This window comes from Taurulus bubalis, assembly GCF_910589615.1.
Source record: "Taurulus bubalis genome assembly, chromosome: 14".
Classification (NCBI taxonomy): domain Eukaryota; kingdom Metazoa; phylum Chordata; class Actinopteri; order Perciformes; family Cottidae; genus Taurulus; species Taurulus bubalis.
The window spans coordinates 13,345,325-13,369,844 of record NC_136602.1 but is presented as its reverse complement, the minus strand read 5'-3'; the positions used below and the strand labels follow the sequence as shown (position 1 = coordinate 13,369,844).

The 24,520-nt window shown below is 38.9% G+C and overlaps 1 protein-coding gene across 1 annotated transcript in view; it reads right to left on the bottom strand.

Annotated features, from left to right (window-relative positions):
- Positions 1-502: 502 nt before the first annotated feature.
- The window catches only part of hpse2 (heparanase 2), a gene marked incomplete at both ends in the record, with an annotated part of 48,188 nt that continues 24,170 nt past the window's right edge, over positions 503-24,520 (bottom strand). Inside the window, 9 exon segments of the mRNA XM_079230185.1 lie at positions 503-665; positions 2,977-3,123; positions 5,240-5,385; positions 8,732-8,846; positions 9,019-9,125; positions 10,924-11,017; positions 17,533-17,580; positions 20,964-21,135; positions 22,129-22,302. Coding sequence (XP_079086311.1) covers positions 503-665; positions 2,977-3,123; positions 5,240-5,385; positions 8,732-8,846; positions 9,019-9,125; positions 10,924-11,017; positions 17,533-17,580; positions 20,964-21,135; positions 22,129-22,302 — 1,166 coding nt within the window.

Below are 24,520 nucleotides of genomic sequence, written 5' to 3'. Positions count from 1 at the left end.
GAAAGATTAGAAGAAAAGAAAACTTTTGGCAGACACAGAGATAACAAACATAACGAAAATATAGCTTCATTCAAAGAATGTGGACTTTTATGATATTGCATATCTCCATACAAAGCCACAAAACAATCACTGTCCATACGGGTCTTGTGATATATGAGGAGTTGCTGGTGAAAAGAATTGAAAAGTGTTCAGTGCAGCCCTGTTTATGTGTTTTTGGGCGAGTCTTTCTTTGTCGGAGTGGAGAAGACAACAAGGAAAAGTCCGGGTTCATTTGTAATTTAAATATTACCATTGAAATAATGGTTGACGAGGTTGTTGTTAAACTAGAGGACTGTACTGTCATCAAGGCAAGTGTACACTCTACTGAAGTGTCCTTGAGCAACACACTAACTAAGTGGTATTCTGACCTCCCTGTGTTTTCCTAGAGAGGTGAAAAAAAAATTAAGAACCGCACCGCTTTTTAAGCTTTGGGTCAAACTGGCAGACGGTTTGTGGGTCAGTGCTATCTTCGACAGGCGTATGCGTTAATGTTTTTGATGACATAAAAGCCTATGGTCATGGGAGGCATGGCTATCGTCCGTCCAGCTCTCAATGTCTTGGGCTTCAACTCTGGGAACGTCTCGTTGTCCACCATGAGCAGCTTCTCCCCGTTCAGCTGGACATATCTGAAAGACGACGAAAGCAGGAAATACAGACTGCGTTAGCTCAGGGAGATGACATGTACTTCACCTGCCATGTGACACATAAAACTGGTGAATATGGAGTCAAGATGTGTCCGTTAATTAAGTTGTTCACATCATCAACAAAAGACAGCAAAATGCAGCTTCAGGCTTTAGGGGTTTTGATTCTGTCAAATGTACACTTGAAGGCGCTGTTGTTACAAAATTGCAAATGAGTGGAATCTGCAGTGTGAACATTTTTACTACTACTACTCTTTGCTGCCCAAGCTATAGAGATAATTTACAGTACTGATAACAATGTTTTAAATACATTTTTCCTAAAGACAAATTGTTAAAATAGTTATTTCAATATAATCTAATTTCTCATGTTCCTTAAAATCACCATTGAGTGAGACACAGACAGGTTGCTATAAACAACAAAAGTTCAAAGTGTAAAAGTTAAGTAAATTGTGTTATTGCAAACGGCTAAAAATGCTTTTTTTTTCCTTTAAGCTCTTTTAGCAAAAAAAACTTTTAGAATATAAAAAAGATCATGAAAGAGCTTGAAACACCCTTAAGCCTAACCCTGCCTCTTTAAAAGTCATTGTTTCTCTTTTTTTAATTATTATTATATGTAACATAATAAATCACGTTCTGAAGATAAATTATCTCCTTAAACTGTATATGCAATGCATTACCAACACACAACCTTTCAACTTCAAAGTGCTGCTGTTATTAGTAACCATATTTTATTATATTGCTATACAGTAAAGTTCACAATGATATAAGGATTAAGGCCAATGGTCTGGATATTTTTACGTGAACCTCACATTCTATAAAATATCAAATTAAATTGGGCTCAATATGAAGAAGCTATAAATCAAAGTTACTCAAAGCTTTACTTGAACATGCATGGACCTCAATACTTGGCCAGCGTTAAAAAGTCCCACTGCTCAGACAAATTTATAGACATATGGTGTTGCTAAATTCTTCATAAAATTCTCTCTGCGCTGCCTGTGGTAAAGGAAAGTACTTAAGGCCTGAAAAAGGCCCATCGTTAGCTTTCTTTCCTATTAATTGCCTTGTAATCCTGTTCTAACACCTAAAACATCCTCCGTCATTATGTTGTTATTGAAGGATCATGCCTGAGCCGCCATTAAGGCCGTATGTCGGCATCGTATAACACACACACACGCACACGCACACACGCACACGCACACAGTCCTGAGTCATTAGACTGTTATTCCAGGATTTGAGGCTCAAGTCTGAGTCAGAATAACAGGCCAGAGGCTTAAAGGAAAGAGAAAAAGACTGAAAGCATGAACCTCTCATTTTAAAGGACGTTTTAAGGCAATACAACTTGTATTACCTTGATACATGACGTGTAATATATCATAGTAAAAAAATTAAACAGAATTATCACTTTAAATAGAATAAATATGAAAGGAAATAAAAATCCATTGATAAAACATCCGTCGCAACCACATTCAAACAAAGGGGCAATAACATATTTGATCTCTGTGAAGGAGTTTAAAAGTTGGTACTTACACTTCACACTTCATACATGCAAACAAACACTTTCAATACTCCCACTGTCAAAAACGACAAATCTGCAAAATATTAAAATTATAGTTTCTGTTTCATACGTCATGTGTCTGTATATTTCGTTACACTTTTGTCTATGCCACACTGACAAAACAAAAATAAAAAATAAAACTATGTTGGCAAGTTTGAGTTTCAGGAAAGTAGTGCAATATATCATAACAGTCTAAATTAATCGTAAAGCCCAATGGATTTTCATTCAAATTGGATTTATTTATTTATTATTCTTAATGTTGTCTGAAACTATTTAAAATCTAGATAAAGAGGAAGCATTTATTGCATATAAGCGTATATTTGATTGTGTATTCTAAAAACATGCCGACTCATTGTAAATTATATAGCTCAGTCCATCAACCACGGTCCCTGCAGCGTTTTAAGTGACAGTGTTTAACACTCTATTAATATTGCAAAAAATAACTAATTAAAGACCCATAAAGTTGTTTTATTTTATTCTAAAAATAAAATAAAAAACTTGCTGAAAACTACTTCAGGCAAGTTTCTCATATATATATATATATATATATATGGCAATTTTTGGTAACCTGGGTCTTGTTTGACCATGAATGAATGGAATGAGATAATCTGTAACCACAATATTATTATTATTGGATGGATTATTCAATTCCTGCGTGTGTGTGTGTGTGGCGTGTGTATGTGTATGTGTGTGTGTATATGTGTGTGTGTGTGTGTGTGAGACAGCGAAAGAGATACTAACTTGGCTCTGAGTCCGTCAGTGCCGTAGGGTTGCAGCAGGTACTGATGGACGGTATTGTTCCGTAATGTCCCCGCCAACTTGATTTTCTTTCGCGACCGATGCAGGTTGATGATGTAGATTGTAATGGACCCTCTCACATAGTTATGACTGGTTTTGTAAAGAAAATGACGAACATCACATTAATTTTCCTTTACGTTAAGAAAAGACAATCCGAAAAGAAAAAAGGCTCTTCTCCACATCTGTTAATGGGGATTCATTATATATTACATTGTCATGTTGGATAACGTTCTCTATAATTAAAGATGACTACAAAGAAAAGAAAGCCTTTGATATTTTTTATCACATATAGTAATAGGATCAAACCCAAACTCCTTGATCTAATCTGGATCAAAAGCCTTGCAGAAAAATAATAAAGTAAGATAAAGCATGCTCAAGAATGGAATTCCATTTAGCAGTGAGATATCATCTATATTTAGTATGAACCATATTACACCACATTTCATTTTCAAAGCCTTCATCATCCCTGTAAAGACTATCTTCTGCAAAAATCTGCTTCTCTTGTACAGTGTCCAATATTAAAACCTGTCGCTGTGGAGCCCAGGGTCAGATGAATGTGACGGGCAACACTTCTTGAGTTACACAGACAACAGTGATTGAATCCCTCTCCGGAGAGCAAAGCACTGGGGACTGGGACAGCGATACTGGCCAGAGGTAAATAACTAAGCCAGACAGATAAACCAAACATGATAAAATCTAATAAGGGCCCAGATACGAGGACAAAGACAACACAGCTGTAGTGAATACCACATGTCAGCATTCGTGTTCAGGGTCAGGGCTGGTAGACATCTCTCCTATAGTTACCACCTCCAAAATATCATATCTATAAAGCAATCTTGGTTTTGGGTGAACTATTTATCTCATCAACCCTGCAGGACAGCCAATATATATATTTACTGAGAGAAGTAAAGTAGTGTACTGTTTATGGGAACACTGTGTGCCTGGCTTTGCGTTAAACTCTTGCAGCCTTGTTTCTGAGAAGCGGGTACCGTGGCTCTGAGTGATAGATCAGATGGTTAGATGGAGGAAGAGATAATGACCTCTCAGGCCTTTTAAATGATGAGGTTCTTAGCGATCCAAAATGGGAACATAAACATGTGTTGATGCTGTTTGATGTTGGAACGTCACTGGAAAGTGAAAAAAATACGATGCAAACCGCTAAAAGGGGTAAAAGGGCATTGAAAGTCAAATATCTAATCTGTAAAGACTTTTTCAAACCACCGACTGGCTGAGCACATTTGCAGTCTTTGCTGTCTGACACAGTGCAGTAAAACCACTAAGACGACAATGGCTCGTCCACTTAAGGGCTGACTGTGTAATACCACAAAGCGGCAGAAATAATGGCAACTGGAACTTTGGATTCAGGACGGACTGCTTTAGTGCTTTGCTGTCTGATCCTATGAGTCCACGGCTGATTGGTGTGTTGAGTGGAGCTGAGCTGCACCGCATGCCATGGGCATCTCTTTATTTCCCAAGCGACTTGTTGAAAAGTATTTCAAATATTTGCATGCATGTCATCAGGCCTCATGTGTGTGTTGGTTATGCAACTGCTGCCCAGTTATCAACCATCTATCTGTGCAGCACTCTACTAATTTTCTAAGAGATGCTCCACCTGTAAGCGAGTCCTGTCTAGAATAAGGCCGTAAATCTAGCCTGGTGCTGACAGCCACCGGCCTGGGTTAAATGATAACCTTGAACAGGTCATGGTGGCACTCTTTATCTCCTCCCGGCACAGACCGCCTTATTGTCCCTCCCCCACAAATACCCCCCTCCATCCAATCCGAGATGGGATAAAGGCCTCGCACACCTTTCAGCGTCTCTTTGACGGAAGAGACAGAACCCACACACCTGATAAGTGATACCCGTTAAGTTTTATAGGCTCTGAGCTGTGAAAGAGCGGGTGTCTGTGGTCTGCTTATTTATGGGAAGCCGAATGGGCCGGCTGGGAATTTTGTTCGTCCCCACCAGACACTGAGCCTCAGGTGTTCGGAGGACGCAGGGAGTCTGTTTTCAATTTAAATCTTCAAGGAGATGGAAGTATTGCTACACATCACTGAAAAACTGAGGGGATGTCTGCTTTGTCATCTGTCAGCTTCAAATGAGAAAAAAAAAATACAAATCACAGTATATCATGATAATGTACACTAGTGCTGTGTTTAAGTGCAGGTTACAAACTAATCCAAGGTGGGTAAGCTGTAGCACACACTTGTAGTAGCTGGTACAGTGGGCGTAGATACGCAGCTTGTCCCGTATGACTCGTCCTGGCTGCGGCTTCCTCTGCAGTCCAGCCACCCGCACGGCCAAAACCCTCGGACCCACCAGGCGCTTGAAGACCAGAGAGAACCAATAATCCTGTAAGGGCAACACCATCACACACACACACACATACACACCTGGTTACATTACTTTTATGAGAGTATTGGTTCATTTTATTGTCATTAATGCTCAGGACAGGATTCATCCGGTTGTTGTTTTAAGATACAAAGCTAAAACAGGAAGGTGTGGAAAGGAAGTTTTAAAGACCTGATCTGACTGAAGGCAGGGAAACAGTTTATAAGCATTGCCAACTCTACATTACTTAAATGCAAGGGTAAATCTGACATAATATTTATTATTTAAAGACACCATTCATCACAGCAATGGTGGATTGGATTCCCATGAAAGGAAATATTGCTCAAATCCCCATTTTGTTTCTTCAGCCTCGAAATGTCCTGGTAATTGTAGATTAAGTTTTGCAAACTGCGAAAATTAAGAATGTGTCAACAAAGCAGCTAGTCTGTGACAGGGCGGAAAAAAAGTCCAAATACGTCAGCCCTTTGACAGTTAAACATTTAGTTAGAGCGGATAGCCCCATGTAACATGTCACATTGCATCGAACAACCGCTGACCGGTTTACGATTGACGGGTCTTAAATATGACATTTTTACAAAATATTATGCTCCATCATGAATTGCTGTTTTATGTTGAATGGTCCACCATACTGTGTCTCACTCTACAGACTCAACACCTCTCCAAGAGACCCAGAACAACATGTGTTCCTCAGGAAGTTCCCATGCAATCCTGCATATGGCAACATTTAAGGGCTTCTTTTTTCCGTGCAGGCTTTAACTTAATTTGCTGCCAAGGCATCGAAGAAGCAGAGCACAGTATGGAACTGTATAGTGTTGGCCACAGGCAGAAGGATGGATGGGTGAATGTATGGCCAGAACTGTGATCTATGATTATTACATAGTGTCTAAAACAACGCAAAAAAACGAAGTCAACAAAAGAGTTGAATTTGTGCAAGATGGCTGGACTGATGTTTTATTCTTGCTTTGTGTCTAAATTTCAAAACTCAAGTAAAAGAAACCAGCCAACAATTGATACTTTTTAAATTTGGGGTTGTGTTAAGGTAAGGTCACACATGTGCGAAACCAAGCGAAGGGGCAAAAAAACATTTGCTTCCAACGGTGAAGCAAATTCCCATTCAACTTTGGTGAACTTTCATCTTTAATATTGCCTTGGCTGGTGTTACCTTTAAAAGCCTGAACAGGAATTGGTGGGATGTAAAATAGATTTTATTTTCTCACATCAGCAGTGGTCTGACAGTCTGTTATTCTGTCTAATTGCCCGCGTTTTTTTGGCCCCAACTCTCCAGACAGACGGAAGAACAACCATCACTTTGAGATCCAATCCAAACACCACATAGACCAAGACACAAAGGGAAAAACACAAGTAAACTAGTAACATGTCAAAGACTCAAGAAAAGTAGAAACATACACCAGAGACCAAACCTCAGCTCTGCAGTTAAGGGAATAAAGATGCTAACAAGGAGAATAAAAATCTGCCTTTAATGTTTAGCTAAACAGGACAAATGAGAGTCAGACCGCCTCCTTCAGACGCTGTTAATCAACAAGAATCCAGAGATCTAAGTATGACGTCATACTATTACACTGCATTGAGTGGGGTTTTCAACATGTCAGTGTTTTGAATTTAACTAGAACCATGAAGAAGTTAACAACCTTATTCTTAATTGGGTTTTCCATAAACAGAGAAAAACACATCCACAGTACACCCACAATATGCAGAGTCATGAAGGGTTGCCGGTCTGAAGGTTCAACATGTGGAGATGAGACAGAGGCAAGATCTCCTTGCTTTATATCCGAGACGCATGTGAAGGGGAGACAGCTGTAGTAAATAGTTTCTCTTTAGAGTATTTGATGGGCAGTCTTTTCGAACAGGAGCATTATGCAATATATCTCAAAGTTTCTCAAAGAATGAATCTCTATTCACTTAAGTTTAGAAGTTTACAACCCGGGGACAACAACATCCTGTAGAGTGTAAACAAAACAAAACAGAGAAACAGAGACAATGATGAAGGAAGAAAAATGGAAAGGATAACTGTGGAAAAAGGTAAAGAGGTTGAGTCATTCAGTGGGCAGGGTTTTAACTGGATTCTATCAATAGGGGAGTCCTCCTATAGGAGAAAGGGCCAGGTTATACATTTCCCAGTTCCCAAATTTCTCTCAGCAGGTAAGCTGGTGCAGCATTTAGACATCCAGCCATGTTGAAAGCATTGTGATTCTAGCGAGAGACCTTAATTCCCAGAAATATAACAGAGACGAAGAGGGATGAAAATTGAAGCCATCTCAATTGTATTGTAAATATCTTATAGTTGAAGTGAGGCAGAAGAAAGTGCATGCCAGCTAGTAAACTAATGAGGGACATAATAACATTAGTGGTTAGAATTGTCTTTTGGGATTGCCAATATTTATTCTGAAAGCTATTTCTGACGAAAGCAAGAATAAAAGAATCTTGAATAATAACAAATGTTTGACCATCATCTTTCTCCTTTTTTGTCGAAACAATAATGTACTGTGCATGACCTTAATGTAAGCCTCCCACCTCTGCTCTGCCGCAGATGAATATAAAACCTTTTTTACGAACTTAATAAATCTGTTTTATGAACTTGGCACATGGTAGAATTTGATAACTCCTGAACACTCACTTGTCCCCCGAGCAAAATGAGGTCAGTTTAAGACAAAGACCAGACTTAGGCCACTTTAAAAAAAAAAAAATGACCAAGAATGTTGCACGCTCAGCTTTGAGTACAATAAAGGAACATTACAACTTCAACAGTTGGCCTCCTTCACAACTGTGTTGTTAAAATGATTTCCCCTTCATACACAGCTCATGAACAGAGTATATCGGATTACTTTTTCAGAGTTGTGGACTTAGCTTGTTGTATCTCTGTTCCTGCATGATTCAGACCAAACCACGGAGGAACTTGGGATGGGGCAGTTCCATTTCACAGTGTCGCAGGCTATTTTACTAACATGCCGGTGTATCAGCATCTCAGGTTGCAGATCTCTCACCAGTCGACTGTCCCGCACAGAGAAGCGCACAGTTGTGATGGGGGTTGAGGGGAGCAGTGACACTGTCCTGAGCTACTGACAAAGGGCTAAGGTTACATGGCATTTCGCCCCCGCGTCTAAGCACTCATCGCCACTAAACGGCTTTCATCTCACCTAATAGCTCCCACGGGAAAGAGCGAGACGTGCCATCGAGGCGCTGGGTCTGGGACAGAAAACGACCAGAGCGCAACAGAACTGCTCAGGTCAGATCCTTGTTATTGTGAGGAAGATGGGTGAACTGAGTCCGTGACAATGACAACCAACTGCCTTTCTAATTCTTGTTGAACTGAAATTGAGAGACTCACAGGTAAAGGGTTGAAGTTCTGGTCCACAAGGTGAGTGTATCCATAGTCAAAGAATGAGTGACGCAAGACAACATCAATCCCTTGCGCAGCAGCCATGCCCAGCGCGTTCACCCATCTGGAACATGAACACAAACACACAGGAAATACATATTAGGAGAGCCTTTAATTGCCAATAATACATAACAAATATGTTTTTCTTATCTTGTGCAGCTGGTTCAGTTCATTGTTATCTACAGAACACACCACAATGGTTTCTTAAGCAGCGACGGCATGATCACAGAACTTACAGAAAGCCAGCGGCGTATGTGTCAGAGAGATTGCTGAGGCCTCCTGCCCACGCCGGCCCCAGTCCACCTAGCCACACCTTCTTACTGGGAGTATGTGTGTTCACAACCTGCATGGAGAGTGATAGAAACACAGGTGTATTAACAAAATCCACACTGAAATCAACTTTGTGAAAGCTCCAATCAGATTTCACTTTTGGATGAATGCATCATTTTCATTCAAATATATTTCAAGGACCATTACATTCGGATAATGCCAACACCACCAGACACAGGAACAGCTTCTTTCCACTGGCCGTCACTGATACACAATTAATCAGACTTCTCCAGCTGCACTACTATTACCACCTTTCGATATATATTTATACTGTACATACTAGTTACATGTTAATGTTGATGCTTAGGTTCTGTGTTCTACTCTGTTGTCTTTAATGTCTTTTTTATATTGATCTTGTTTATCGTATATCATATGTATGACGAGAGCAACGTGTAATCAGAGTCAAATAACATGTATGTGTACACACGCACACACACACGGCCAATAAAGCTGATTTTGATAATATACTTTTTATATGAGAAAACCAGGTAAACTATCACAGTGCTGAGGAACTGTTTTTTGTGGTACTGAATGCTTTTCTGATGCGGACTGAATTTTAATGCCTCTGCAAACTGATGGTAAGTCAATACAGCTGGTAGTGCAGCTGGTAAAGAACCACATATTCAAATAGACACACGAACACAATGATTCACACAGAAAGACAAAATCAGATCTTACTCATTTCAATCCACAGAAAAATATTATTTTCATTACATTTCATTTAATGTTTATGTTTAAAAGCCTTCTTTCAATTGTCACATACATGCAGGTACATACACAACTAGGGATGGGTATCGTTTGGGTTTTTTCCGATACCGGTGCTAAACCGATACTTTTAAAACGATACCGGTGCCTAAACGGTGCCTGAACCGATACTTTTTTATTGCCAAGGCAATTTTTTTTCTTCAAATTGAACAATATTATTAACTGTTTAAAGTATACTATAGATATAAATAAATAAGTACATACAAAACACACTTCAAACTACAGCTTCAAACCTTTTAACTTCAAACTATTTTAATAATCGTTTTTAGCGTGCGGGCACCGCGCTACCTTTTTAGCATCTATATACCGTGCAACTTTACAGAGTAGTGTAAAAAAAAAAGTATTTCAATCGGCTCAGACACCGGAAGGAAGCACCGAAATCTGCGTTGCTTTTCGGTTCACCAATTCTCGGTACCCAACCCTATACACAACATGTGACCTCTGCGTCTAAACCATTCTTAGCATGTGAAGCAGTGGGCTGCTGTGGAGCGCCACAGTGAGGTTCATGGTCTTGCTCAAGGACACTTTGACGTGCGGACAGGAACCGGGGGTTGAACCACCAACCTTGCGCTTAAGGGACGACCTGTTATAACACCCTGAGCTACAGATTCCCCATTTTGTTCTCAGGAATGAGTACTCCTTTCCCCCTGAGGTGCTGTTCATATCATCGCAGCTAGTGTTGACAAGATTACCTCATGGAGGAGACAACCATTTTACCCTGAAGGCTCCCTCTTGTGGGAAGCAGATGTGGCCTTATCATCACAAAAACTAGCTCCGGGTTGATGCGTGCCTTGGCAAACTCAAATAATATGTAAATGTTTCAAATTGGTTGTTTCTTCCCATCTTCCCTCAAGATGGTTTGATGTATGACCTCTGAAATATACAACAGGCACTAATACAATGTTGTATCTACAGTACAGCTCTAGAAGAGATTTATGGTTTGCTTTGAGCAGCCGCTTCAGAAACAGTTGATGTAGATTTACACAGTTCAATTTACTTAGTGTACATAAACCATGTTAATTTAAGGACTTTAAGAGAAACGTTACCTTGGTGACTTTCGTGATCTGCTCGGTTAGTGTGTCCAACAGACGAGTTTTTAGGAAGTCCTCCACTTTGTTCACTCTGCCATCCATGTAATAACTGTAATGGAAATACAAGGAAAATGCTGTGAGAGAAATATTCTCATTCATCCATCCACCATCCATCAACCTGATTAACCTGTTCGGAGTTTGATCTGGCAAAACTTACATTTAAAATGTATTTAAATGTACAGTTAGGTTGTGTAATTAAGACTATATATTATATAAAGTTATTGTATTCGTCTCTATATCGGAAAGTCATGAAACAACAAAAAGGTCAAGAGGCTGTTGGCTGAGGCTATACGGCTAACAGTCCACTACCAGGCAGGTTAACGTTAAAACTTGTGTGAACGATAAACAGAGGGAGGATGTTAAGAGAGCACTGTGAGAGAAGGATTCATTGAGCCAAAGTCCTGAGGAACTTCACGATGCGGTCAGACAGAAAGCCTCTCCAAGATCCGCTGCAAGATGCCAAGAGAGAAAATCAAGATAGCAACAACCGCATACTCTAGTTCATGTTTCATATATCATAAAACACACTTACATCTTATTTGTTGAGCGAAGCAAAAACAGATTTGTTGCTTGAGTCTTAATATCGAAGTATATGTGTTGAAACAAATGACAGCCAATCAATCAATCTGCACACAATATGCTCTCTTAGGTTAAGTTACTGATGTTTCATTATTTATGATTAGTATAAATATAGGGAAGCAATCATGCTATCAAGATGAATAAGAACAAACGACACTGTTAACATTGTTAGCAGTTATACGTTCGCTGACAAACAGAGTCCCAAATCCCTAAACTTCCTGTGTTGAATTTCAAAACAAGTTCAATAGTTTTGGAGCGCTATCAGTCATTTATTAGTGATTCTATCAAAGAATCAGACACTCTATCTTAAAGTGTTTTAAGCTTCAATATCCAGCTTATCTTTGTGTCAGGTAAATCCAGATCTAAGAGGAAACATTAGCAATCACATTGCTTATCAAACATTTCTCAACATTGCATTTGTTTTAATCTTCTCTCAGTAGCTTTTGATAGTCCACAATGTACCTGCCTCACTAAATGTTAATCGTATATATTTTAGTGGACAGCAACATTATATTTTGACTTCATTAGGTATGAATACTGAATGATAAGAATACTATGTGAATATCCAACTCTATTGGATGATCTTTTTGTGGCATATCACCCGGATTTGCATAAAGACATCATCATCAACATAATGGTAGAAAAACATGTTTGCAAATTGTGTAACCCAGTGAGTGATGTCATATAACAGGGCAACAACACTGGCTTACAATTGTCTGTAACATGTCCAGATCGGTCATAAGAAACAGAACACTTTGTAATCAAGTAAAATCACCCATTAGTCATTATTTTGCACAAAACACACTAAAATATTTTGAAATGAGAAAAAAGTAAATGCTCAATCCAATTGCATTTATTGGTATTTTAAACTACCATGACAAAATGAAATAACAGAAACAGATGTAAAACCTGTTAATAAGAGATTTAGGAAATCTGCATTTCATTGCAGAGCAGATTTCTCTTCTGATTCTTCAAAAGCTACAAATGTTAATAATCAAATACCAGATTAGTGGTATCAGATCACATCAGTCCTGCATATGTAAGCTGCATATGTTTTGTTCCAGTTTAGCTTATATTATTCCCAAACTAGAGACCACAAAAATATGACAGGCAAACTACAATTGAAGCAAGTTGCTTAAAGAACGTCAACAGCATATTTATTAATCAAAAGTTCAACAAATGTAACGTGAGACAATGCCAAGTAAGAATGGCATAAAAATATTCCAAAACAAAGGAACCTCTATTGATCACGCTTTGAAAAGTCTGATGTGTCAACAAAACTGTTGAGAGCAGAGCTGAATTACATTCATGTGGGGTGCAACAGTGCTGCAATCTCAGCTTAACCTCATTGAGAATGTCATCACCATGTTGGAGTAGTCACAAACTCCTGGCATCAAGCTGTAAACAACGCATGGATTAAGTCAGAGCTTCACACAAATTATTTGGTTTTCCTGTCATCTTTCCAGAGAGCTCACAATAATTCTTCAGTCCAGATTACAGGGACAGCGATTCCAGTTCATAGATGGAAAGAGAATAAAATACTGTGTTTTATAACTATATATTTAACGACAGATTAGTACTACTGGGAATTGTGGCTTTGGTTTATAAAGCATGAGATAACAAGACAATATTTTCTTTAATTACTTCAGGTTGATGGTTCATTAAAGCAGAAACCTGATAAAGAAATTAATATAAAGGAAGTTGTTTTAGTATATCGAGCTGGATTTAGGGAATTCCAGCTTGGTATTCATAAAATTGGTCAAAGGCCTAAGCTCCTAAAACAGAACCAAGAACTTTTCCTTCCTTCATCCAAAATGTGGCTTGATACTTAAGCTGCCAGACCGAACCGAATTCAATGAAATGCAAGAATTTAACAACACTGTGTCCAAATGTCTTCTGACAAGCATCCATTTAGTCGGCATGGTTGACGCAGCTCTCACTGCGCCAGCACCACATCAAAGACAGCTCACTAACACAACTATCTAGCACTTTATTAAAACAGAAATATAGTACAGCCTGCAGAAGAACTAGATGTAATCATATGTCAGACATGGGCGGGTAGAAACAGATGCATGAGTATAAATACCAAAAAGGGAAAAAGAAAAGAAAAGACCGAAAGTACTGAAGAATAATGGTCCCTTTCACATTAATATGTTGCATTAGGTAATGAACACAGAGGACATGTTATTATTTGTTGTTTGGTTGTCACATCTCAACACGTGTAAGGTAGCCCCGCCCTAAAGACAACCTGCTTCATCGTCTATTATTTGACTCTAAATGGACCATCAAAACTTGAAACTAGCAATTGAGAACATAAACCTGTGCTTACAAAGTGTACTGAGGTAATACATCATGTGAGAAGTCATATGAACTCTACAGTCAGACTTATTTTTGCAACCAGAGGAGTTCCCCCCTGACGGCTGTCAGAAAGACTGCATTTGCTTCACTTTACTGACCGGTTTGTTATACGTCTTATTTATATAATGCCGCATATAATTATGTCACAAAGTGTTTTTTCCTGGTGAGTAATTTTTGCACGGGTCCCTCCTCTCATCAAAATCCTATTCTGTAAAGGAAAAGATACTTATAATAATAACTATACTATAGCTGCAGTGGAGAACAATGCAATTATTCAAATAAAGCATGAGTATACTCTACAACAGTTTACTTGTAATTACATCACGTGTCAAGGAATGTCCAGCTGGTGTTTGGGGTGAGTGGAGGGGTCACATAGGAAGATGATGACGTGTTCCTTGACATGTACCAGCAGGCTATTAATCATTACATAACATCTAAAGGAGATATATATATATATATATATATATATATATATATATATATATATATATATATATATATATATATATATATATATATATATATATATATATATACATATATATATATATATATATGTATATATATATATATATATACATATATATATATATATATATATATATATATATATATATATTTATATTATCTATATGTAGATATATATCTCCTTTAGATGTTATGTATCTATATGTAGATATATATATGTATAGATTCCCTCAGGAATGTCATGAGTGAATTTACAGTCTGTGTTTTTTTGACCAGAAAAGGAGGAGGAGATCACAAATCATTGACATCTCTTTCCCTCCACTCGGCTGTAAATAACCAGAACACCCTGCTCTCTGGCCTGCAGTACCACTATCATTCTGACGATGAACGAGAAAGATTAACAGTGTAGCTGAGTAAAGTTGATGAACATTTATGTTTCTGAAAACAAGTCAAAAGTAAGTCAAAGTGCTTGTGATTGCTTCTGCACAAGAGCCATTAAACGTACCTTTCATCACTTCATTATTAAAATGAGTTTAGCAGGGGGCTTTTCCTTGCTCAGTTCACACCACTGATACCCCAATGCTGGAACAATTACAGTGGTGGATCTAAACAGTAAATCGTAAATTTGTCTTGTCCACTTTTCTTGAACATACTTTTACAGCTAGAACTGGCAGCCATCACATGTTTGACTGACTTCATTCTCTCACCATGAAGCAGCCCCTGTTAGGAAAGGCAGAACATGTTCACTGAGTTTGGGCTAAAAGTTGTGGTTGTTTTCTCCCTTCAGTCAAACCGTAACTAATCATGCAGATAGTTCTGTGTTTATTTGCCTGAGATTGCGATGTTCATATCTGACATTTTTGCCATCATCCCAATATAACAGGTGGATGGAATTTAGTTTGTGGTACTCAAAGCCCTAAAACAAGACCAGGAGTCTACAGTCATGCTAACAGCTCTTTGAGGCTGTACTGTTGTTAGCCACGGGCGCCAGGATCTTTCCTCTCCTTGTGCAAAGTGGAAGCTTGACCAATCTGTATGTGGCGTATAAAATTGTGGATTTTTATGAGTTCAGAGCTACATTATTCAGAAGTTCTCCAGTTTTCATTACATTTTACATTCAATATAATGTACGTTTTTAATTGAACTTGGACAAATTATATTCAATAAAATCGCTGGAAGCCTAATAACAGCGACCACAAGCCATGACAAAAACGTGCCAGACAGTGCCAAACTATCCATTGCATGTTAACTGTGCACAATAAAACAAACTGGCTATCTTCACAACCTCAGTGATTATGATTATATTGAATTACAAAACATACCTTGTAGACTGACAATATGCATGGATCGGCAACAGAATGACTGGTTATCAACTTTTACATATTTCTTTATAATAAAAAAAATTAAGAACTACAATAATGTTTGAGGAGTCTTAACTGGGAAACCTTTGTGACGTGGCTATAACACCCCAAAACCCCAGTGTGGCGCCATGTCTAACAGTAATGCTTGGAGCTAAATGCTAACGCCAGCTTGTTAACATGCTCACAGTCATATTGACGATGCTATCATGCTCATGTTTTGCACTTAAATGTTTATCATGTAAAACCATCTTAGTTTAGCATATTAGCATGCTAAAATTAGCTAATTAGAACTAAACACAACGTAAAGCTGAGGCTGATGGGAATATCATTAGTTTTGCAAATATTTGGTCTAACCCAAAGTATTGGATCACCAAAGCAATCAGAATTCACCTTGAGGCAGACATGCATGTGTGGACCAAAATTCATAGCAATCCAGTCAATAGTTGTTGTGACATTTCATTTAAAACTACAAATGTTAACCTCATGATGCCACAAGAGAAGGTCTTGGGATCACCAGAGATTAATCCTCTGTGGTCTGTAAAACGATTCATGGCAGTCCATCTAATAGTTGTCCAGTTAACATGGACCAAGGAGGTGGAAGGACTAAGCAAATAAAACAGTATGCATGGATAAATACAACTAGAGGTAAGTGATTTAGGTATATTGACCTTTTAACTTATAGGAAGAAAATATCTGGGATAGGGTTAATGTGCTCTAAAAAGATAAGAAAGAGGAAAAAATGATATTGCAGAAAGATGGAAAGAGTCACAGAAAGAGAATGACCACACTGATCAAGTCGGATAAGAAGTAACTGAGACAAGATGCTGCAAATGTCAAACTCCAATGTTGTGGAAAAAAACATCATCACATAATGCAAACCATCTATCAATGTTTTATGATCTGGAGGTACACAAACCTTTCATGACCAACATGTTTCATCATCACAAGCGCCATCAGAACACGTCTCACCGTGAACCGCAGACAGGCTCAATCTCTACCAAATCCATATGATTCGCTAAAGCAGTTTATAATGAACGCGCTGTTTCCATCCTACTACGCTTCATTCAAAACAACTTGAACCAGCTGCAGTGGAGTAAAACCTGTGTCGTAGACGTGTTAATGAGTGGTCTCTACTTTTATGCGTTTGGCTTCTTTTGTAGAGGTCAGAGTTGCTGTCACGCAGGCTGGTTAGACTGGAATCTGGATCTCGAGTGTAAAGCGGGCTAATTGACCGAGGGAATGAGCCAGAGCATATGGTTTGATTTTAACAGTGTGGGTGGTGTTTTTCTAAGCCTTACTGACAGCCCTGCCTCCTTCCGTTTCTTCTAATTTCTCCTGATTAGACCCGACCTTCAGCTTAATGACCACTCACTCAGACACACTGGGTTTGTCTGAGCTTACAGTGGGTGTGCTATTTTGTGCACGTTTAACATATGCGTGTAAAGAGATACTGATAAAACATGGGGGGAAAGATCAAACCATTGATATGTGTGTATGCATTCCTACAGGATGTGCAATAGACAAATGGCAGGTGTTAATAATTTAACACAAACACTCTCAGGCTCCTTTTCCTGTTGTTCCTTTTACAGGATGAACACAATTCTCCTCATTATGCATCAGTCTCTCTCCTTAAAAGTGTTAATAATGGTTCTTACTGGCTACTGCACACACGCAATGTGGTGATAATGGTATAACAACATGGCCTGTGTCGTTAGATTTATGGTTAGTTAAGTGTTTTAGTTATCGTTTTCTACGGACAAAATATTAAAATAGAAAAAAAAAAGGGTAAAATACCTACTGTTGCCACGTAACTGCATCTACAGCCGAGCCAGCGTTCTTCATGAACCTGAAAGTCAGAAAGACAGAGTTATTTTGAGTGTGGCACCTTTTCTGTATGCTTCACATTAATAGTCAATAATGTTACAATAACATTTTACCCATCCACTTAGCTACCAATACTTGGGGATATGGGGACGTGAAACTATTGCAAGAACTTGTAAGGCAGACAGACCGAGAGCAATGCAAGCTTGTTTTACCCTGAATTATTTGGAAAGTGCAAGCAACAGTGAATTTACCAAAAATTATGTTTGTCCATTGCACTTAAGAAAACTACATGTGTGTCCCACTATGCTAAGTATGGTGGGTTTATGCTAAACCAGGATGTGCAAAATATACATGAGTTTATGTGGAGTAAATCAAAACGTTTTCTAATAGCAAAATACATCTGCATATGTACATGTAAACCTTGCATTGGTAACTCTATTAAGTGAAGTTAATGTACTCAGTGTTTAAGTTGAGATCGTTTAACTGTAAACTACAAAGAATCTAGAAAACAAAATGCATTTCAAGCTCAACTACTTTTATCAAACAGTAAACATGACTCAAGTGTTTTCAGGAGCTGTTTCTGGAGGCTGTAAAGTTTACTTTCAGTTAGTTAAAAACACATTCCTGGACACAAACCCAACATATACACAATCCCTCCTGCTGTATGCCTTCCTCTCCCTGAGCTTTTGCTTTTCTATCTGTGTTTTTTTTCCGAGTCTACCTGACCCAAAGCTCTCCATATTTGGGAGTAACAGCTTGTCAGACATGCCCAACTGTGTGTCTCTAAACTTTCACCGCTCTGGCTTGTTTAGTCTGTCCAGCTCTGATATTTGGACGGTTGAGCAGCTCAGTGTCTAATTCATCTTATTTCCTGAGAGCGGCAGAGCAGTCGTGCTGTCAAACACAAGAGCCACCCCCTCGTAACAGTGTCAAACACACAAGAATCACCCCGTCGTTAAATGTGTCACCCGTGACCCGCAGATACTCCAGCTCTCTTCTCTTCATCCTCTCACTCCGCCTCCTCCTCCTCTCACCACTCATCTTCTACATCCTCCCTCTTCTCTAAATCAGTCTGAACAGTACAGTACACACACACACAAATCAGTGCACACAAACACACACCTTTCATTTCTAGTAAATTTGAACTGTCAGTACCAGTGAGATAAACAGCGGTTCCTAATGGTTTTAGTGATGTAAGTAGCTCAAGTACATCGAGGAGGGAACCCATATCAAATTATTATTTCTCCTCCGTCTTCCAACTACCTGTCAAATCGTGTGTGGTTGCAGAGAGGAGCTGGAGACAGATTCCGGCTGAGATATACTGAGACATAAAACTGTTCCTCCTGTGTGTGTGTGTGTGTGTGTGTGTGTGTGTGTGTGTGTGTGTGTGTGTGTGTGTGTGTGTGTGTGTGTGTGTGTGTGTATATCTGCACAACATTGCATAGGCGCACATCATTTCAGCACACATTAGTTTCACTTTATGGACTCTTTATGGTTCAAAGGAATGCTGTTCCCTGTTTGTTTTACAATGCATTTTAAAAGCCAGAGCTACGTATTCCTCCTCCCCTCCGTCACTTCTAATTGTCTTGTTACCTGTGTAATAAATAGATATCTTAAATCTCTGATGACAGACCATTAGATCATTGATTACAGTTTACTTTCAGCCACCCAGAACAGAAACTTTATTGGCGATGGTTGCCAACTGTAAAAATCATGAAATGTACAGCATCCTTTCATCTGTATTTATTCACAAATGCCTCAGATAAATGTATATTAGTTGCTGCTGTGGACACAATATTAGCAATTTTGTCATGCATGTGAAACTTTCATTGAGATACATTACACACTGAATAAGATATTTCAACTTTAAATTAACTTGCTAATGTCCCCTATATATATATATATATATATATATATATATATATATATATATATATATATATATATATATATAATTTAAAACACTATATTAAAGCTTTAATACATTATTGCACACTAACACAATGATGTATTTGTAAGCAGACATAGGACAATTTGTAAATGTTTATTAACGTACAATACCTGTCAGCCTTTACAGCATCGCCTCTGAGGACATGTTTACAACTGCATTTTACTAACTAATTATCTGTCCTCCAAGTATGGGTGCCCACAGGAGGAGTTGCTTACAACTTCTTCATATATTGCTTATAATTGCAACATTTGGGAGTTAAGTTAAGGGTTTCCACTTGTTAACCTAAGATTCTAAATGCAAGTTTCATGTTGTGATAGAATTAATGTATTTTCTCATTCAGGAAAAAGAAAACTGCTCATAAGGTCACGCTTTGTTTGGATTGTCCAACACTGACAGAGTTGTGTATATCCATCGATGTTTGATTTTCATTCTGTTTGTTATACAGGGCCACTGACGCATCAATTTTATTCAAGTTTGTTTCTATTGCAACAGACAGAAAAGCTCAGATGACGCACCTCTCAAAAGTTAAGCTTTTCTATTTGGTCAATAGAACTGAGAAAGTGTTTTTTTTTTTTTTTTTTACAAACTGATGCAGACTAACATCCAAAAGCCTGCACACCTACATTCAGTCTCTGATACACAATTAATCTGACTAATATGATCAGCACCTATGTTAAACAATTGTTAGTCTATTTTTATAATTTAGACACAAAAATAAAAAAGCTATCTAATAAATATGATTTTTGTTGCCACGGTTTGTGTTTTGTTTGTCTATTTTTCATAAAATAGCAGAAGACTTAACGCCTTGAAAGCATGAACAAGAAAGAACCTCCTTGCAACCTCCTTATCATGTGGAAATAATTGAATAACTTCTTCGTCAAAATAAAGCTAATGTTCATTGTCTCGGCATCAGTAGAGCAAGACGGTTTAGTGTATTTTAAAGTTGTTTAAATATTGACCTGAATGAAATCAAAAGCTCTCCAGAAGATAAGCAGTTCATCTGAAAATGTATATTAGTCTTTGAAAAAAAGTCAAAAGCATTTGTTCTTTTCTTTTGGTAAATGTCTGACTATAAAGTATGACGTTACAATCTCACGAGGGGACGGACTGCAGTTGAGAGAGGCTGTTAGATAAGAGACCGAAGCTGGTGGAGCTTCTGGGTAAAACCAGCAGGTGGGACGTTGCACCGCCACGTTATCAATCAGATGACACTTTATTTAGGTTGACATGGTATAACTGGAGCTGAGACGGTGAAACCTGCAGAGTGGAAATCTATAAACACCGAACACTACTGAGATGTGTGTGTATGTGTGCGCGTGTCAAACACAGTAAAGTTCGGTAAAAGTCGCAAACTGCTGCAGCATACTTTCCACTACCTTACCCCATTGTTTCCAGCAGGATAGCCTAACACAGACAGGAATCCCGCCCAGTCAGTGTTTTACTTGCTGACTCACCCATCCAGCAGCAGGATGGCGTTCTTGCGGGGTCGTCCTGCGTTGGGGCCGTAGAGGTGAGCTCGGTGGTAGTATCGGACAGACTGCAGCAGGGTCCGCAGCTTGATGTAGTCCTGTGCCAACTGGGTGCTGTTGACCGAGCGCCCCACCATGCTGCGGTAGGCATTAGGCTCTGGAGAGAGGAGATGCAGTACACTGAGCCAGAGAGGTAGAGTTTAAACAAGCAAAAGTGGGGAGGTGGAGAATAATATTGTTGTTGTAGTAGCCTGATCTTGCTCTCCTATAGTATCCAACAGTCACTAGAAAAAGGGATAATTGGGCAATTCGCAGTAATGCTGGGACCCAGTTGGAGATTGGAGCTGCAGACGGAGTGTCAGATTAATTGTCCGAGCCAACAGGGTGGCCTTGCAGAATCAGTAAAACATAGAAAGTGAAGGAGATAGTTTCCCCAAATGGAGGAAAACTACACTTTTGCCGGCCCATTGCTCTTTAACCACTCTACTGAGGAGCATTGTGATTATCAACAACAAGTTGAGTTTGAGCTGCAAAATACAACTTTAACATGTCTGTTTTGTGTGTGTGTAAATTGCTGTGTAAAATATGTGTGCTTATTGTCTGCACTGTCTGGGTGATTTATCCAAACTAATATTTTGCAGCAGTTCAGGTCCTCACTCAAATGTTCACATGGTTCAATCAATGGATTTGCCATGGTACTTTTAGGCAAAAAAAGAAAGTGTTTCTATTGAGAGCTTTGTTGCAGATGAAATGAAAATATTAAGTTATGTGCAGCAGAGAAACACAGGGCTCTGTGTTCGCTGCAGCTCCCTGGAAACACAGATGGTTAGGATGACATGAGGACTAGCAGTCCTTTTCATCCCTGAATGAACATTCGCCTTAACCCTCAAACTGCTGGACTCTCACTTAAAGCTATCTATTTAAAGTATCCAATAAAAGCTTTTACGCACAGTAAATGTTAAATTAACAAAATGTGCAACAGATTTTTCATAGCACAGCTTTCGTGGAGAAGAAGAATGGAATTCTGGAAAAAATATATTTTATTAAAAGTGAAGGTCCTTTATTTAAATGATGTTAATTGTGTGTTAAAAGTGACATATAGTCGGTCACGTTATCAACTAGGCAGCATGTGGTGTGTAGCTGTACTGACCGTTGCCCAGCTCCCAGGAGATGTTGTACTTCTTGCCAGCGCCGTACTTCAGGAGGCTCAGGGTGGAGGAGGTGTTCCAGGAGTTGTCTGGGTTTCTGTGCAGCGCGTTGAGCCCCAGGATCAGGTGCAGACCCGCACAGTCGGCAAAATTGTACAGTTTGTCTAAAGACCTGGCTGGGAGAAACCCACAAAGCAGTTGTAACTTTGATTCTTTTCACGCACCTGGAAGTTCCATAACCACCTATATTTTCAGCTATCTCTGCTTATTTTTGTTGTGTAAATGAATAAAGAATAAAACTAAACAAAAAGTTATGTTTTTATTGTGATATCGTAACAGAAATAAATGAACAGTTTTATCATCACGCAACGTGTCTGGCTAAAACCTAATTAACAATATGGGTGGTATTGTTTTATAAAGGACTCGGGGTAGATCACCAAATGAAAAACATTGTGTTTGTCCATTTAAAGTACTGTGTTGAATAAACTGCCAGCAACCGCTGGGATTTTTATTATTATTTTGGACTTGTTTGTGCATGTGTCATTTACGTGACAGCAGAGTCTCGTCTTCCACAACATTCAGTGAGAATGCAGAAAGACAGTTTTCCCATCATGGACTCCTGCTGTTCCTCCGCAGCTGACTACTCACTCAAGTTTATGTCTGCTGTCTCCATCGAAACACATTGTTCTTACCGCTCAGTGAAGGACCCTGCCACAGATGCTGGCATCCGATGAGAGTGCTAAAAGTGTATGTTTATATTTTAATGTGTGACTACAGCTTGATACCTCTTGTATTGAAATTGAATCTGTTTGGAGTCATTTCGTTAATGTAACTATTACCCCGACATCTGACCCTTACTTCCTAGGTACAACAGGAAACAGATGAAGAGTGTGTGCCCGTCTGGTTCTGACTAACATTTGTCCTAAACTGTGGGTTTGGCTGAGCTGAGCTTGCCAATTTATTAGTCCGTACAACGTGGATTGGAGACAAAAGCAGACCACGGTGCATGTGAGGTTACTCTTCTAGATGCATGTCGAGCTGTTACAATCACGTGAAAGGTGTGAGGTTCTTTAACATTACTGTATAATATTTAATAAATGGATGTGAGCGATACAAACGTCTGGCTTTAAGTCAGAGTCAGAATATATTGGAACACTGAACAATGCTTATTAAGTCACGCTTCAGCGCAAATATGTTTTTCTATTTAAAATGTACTGCAAGTCTTTATTTCCAGTAGACCAGTGCTCATGTATAATCCACAGTGCAAATAAAGAGAACAGAGATTGCCTGTTGCACCTGGCATTCATTCGCTTTCCAGTAACGGCAGGACAAAGCCTGCAAACCCAAAGAAATGCTTGCGGTAACAATGGTTTCATTACACACAGCGCTCTTCGCTTTGTCTACTAAGTAAACTGTTCTCCATCTCCTTAATAACCACCAATAGCGTTATTATCATAACTCCTTTCCTCTGTGGTTAAATTAGAGTGGTGTCTGTTTGCAGGAGCAGAGTCGAGGGCAAAGAAAGTAACGCCAGATGTGGCTGTCAGGATGAGTGATTCCAGGTCTTTCCTCACCTGAGACCTGAGCAGAAGGCGAAGCAGCCTCGCTCCAACACACAGCGAGCAGCCGCGCACACACGTCACAACGGCATCAGGAAATGCCCAAAGATGCTAAAAATATTGTTTCTCTGCTGGCAGGTCTAAGAGCAGCATGTGCCAATAGACAAATATCTTTGTTTTTATGCGTCAGTTTGGTTCCTCGAGAATTTTTCTATTGATTCTTCTTAACCAGCAGCAGATAAACACAGAGCGAACTTTCTTCTGCCTTTGCCACTTAACGATGCGTTGAAGGATGACCTCAAAGCTAGTGCTTGTGAGCTGAAAGTGGATCAGAAGTTACATCATTATATTTCTTTGGTAATGTCAATTGAATTACTGGTTATGAATCACTAGATGTAGAAGATGGAGCTGAAATTATTAGTAGATTATTCGATTAGGCAATCGACAGAAAGCTAATCAGCAAATATTTTGATAATGAATAACTGAAGTCATTTTTGTCAAATAATTTGCTGCTTCTTTGTCATATCCTAATTGAATTGAATATCTTTGGGATTTTGGGACATTTGGTTGTACAAAACAAGACATTTGATGCTACTTTTTGGTTCCCCTTCTAAAGGAGCTACATACACGAGCTACGCTACAGCTAGCTATGAGTTTGTCTTATGGGTAAACAGGACAAACAATAGTCTATCCTTTTAATGGTGGTTAATCCTCAGTTAGCCAGTTTCTGTTTCGATTGCACACACTAACAACAGCTACTAGCCTGAGGAGGAAGTGTTATATTACTGGCCAGCGCAGCCGAGCTCCTGTTTATCGCCTGACAAGAGCAGGGCAT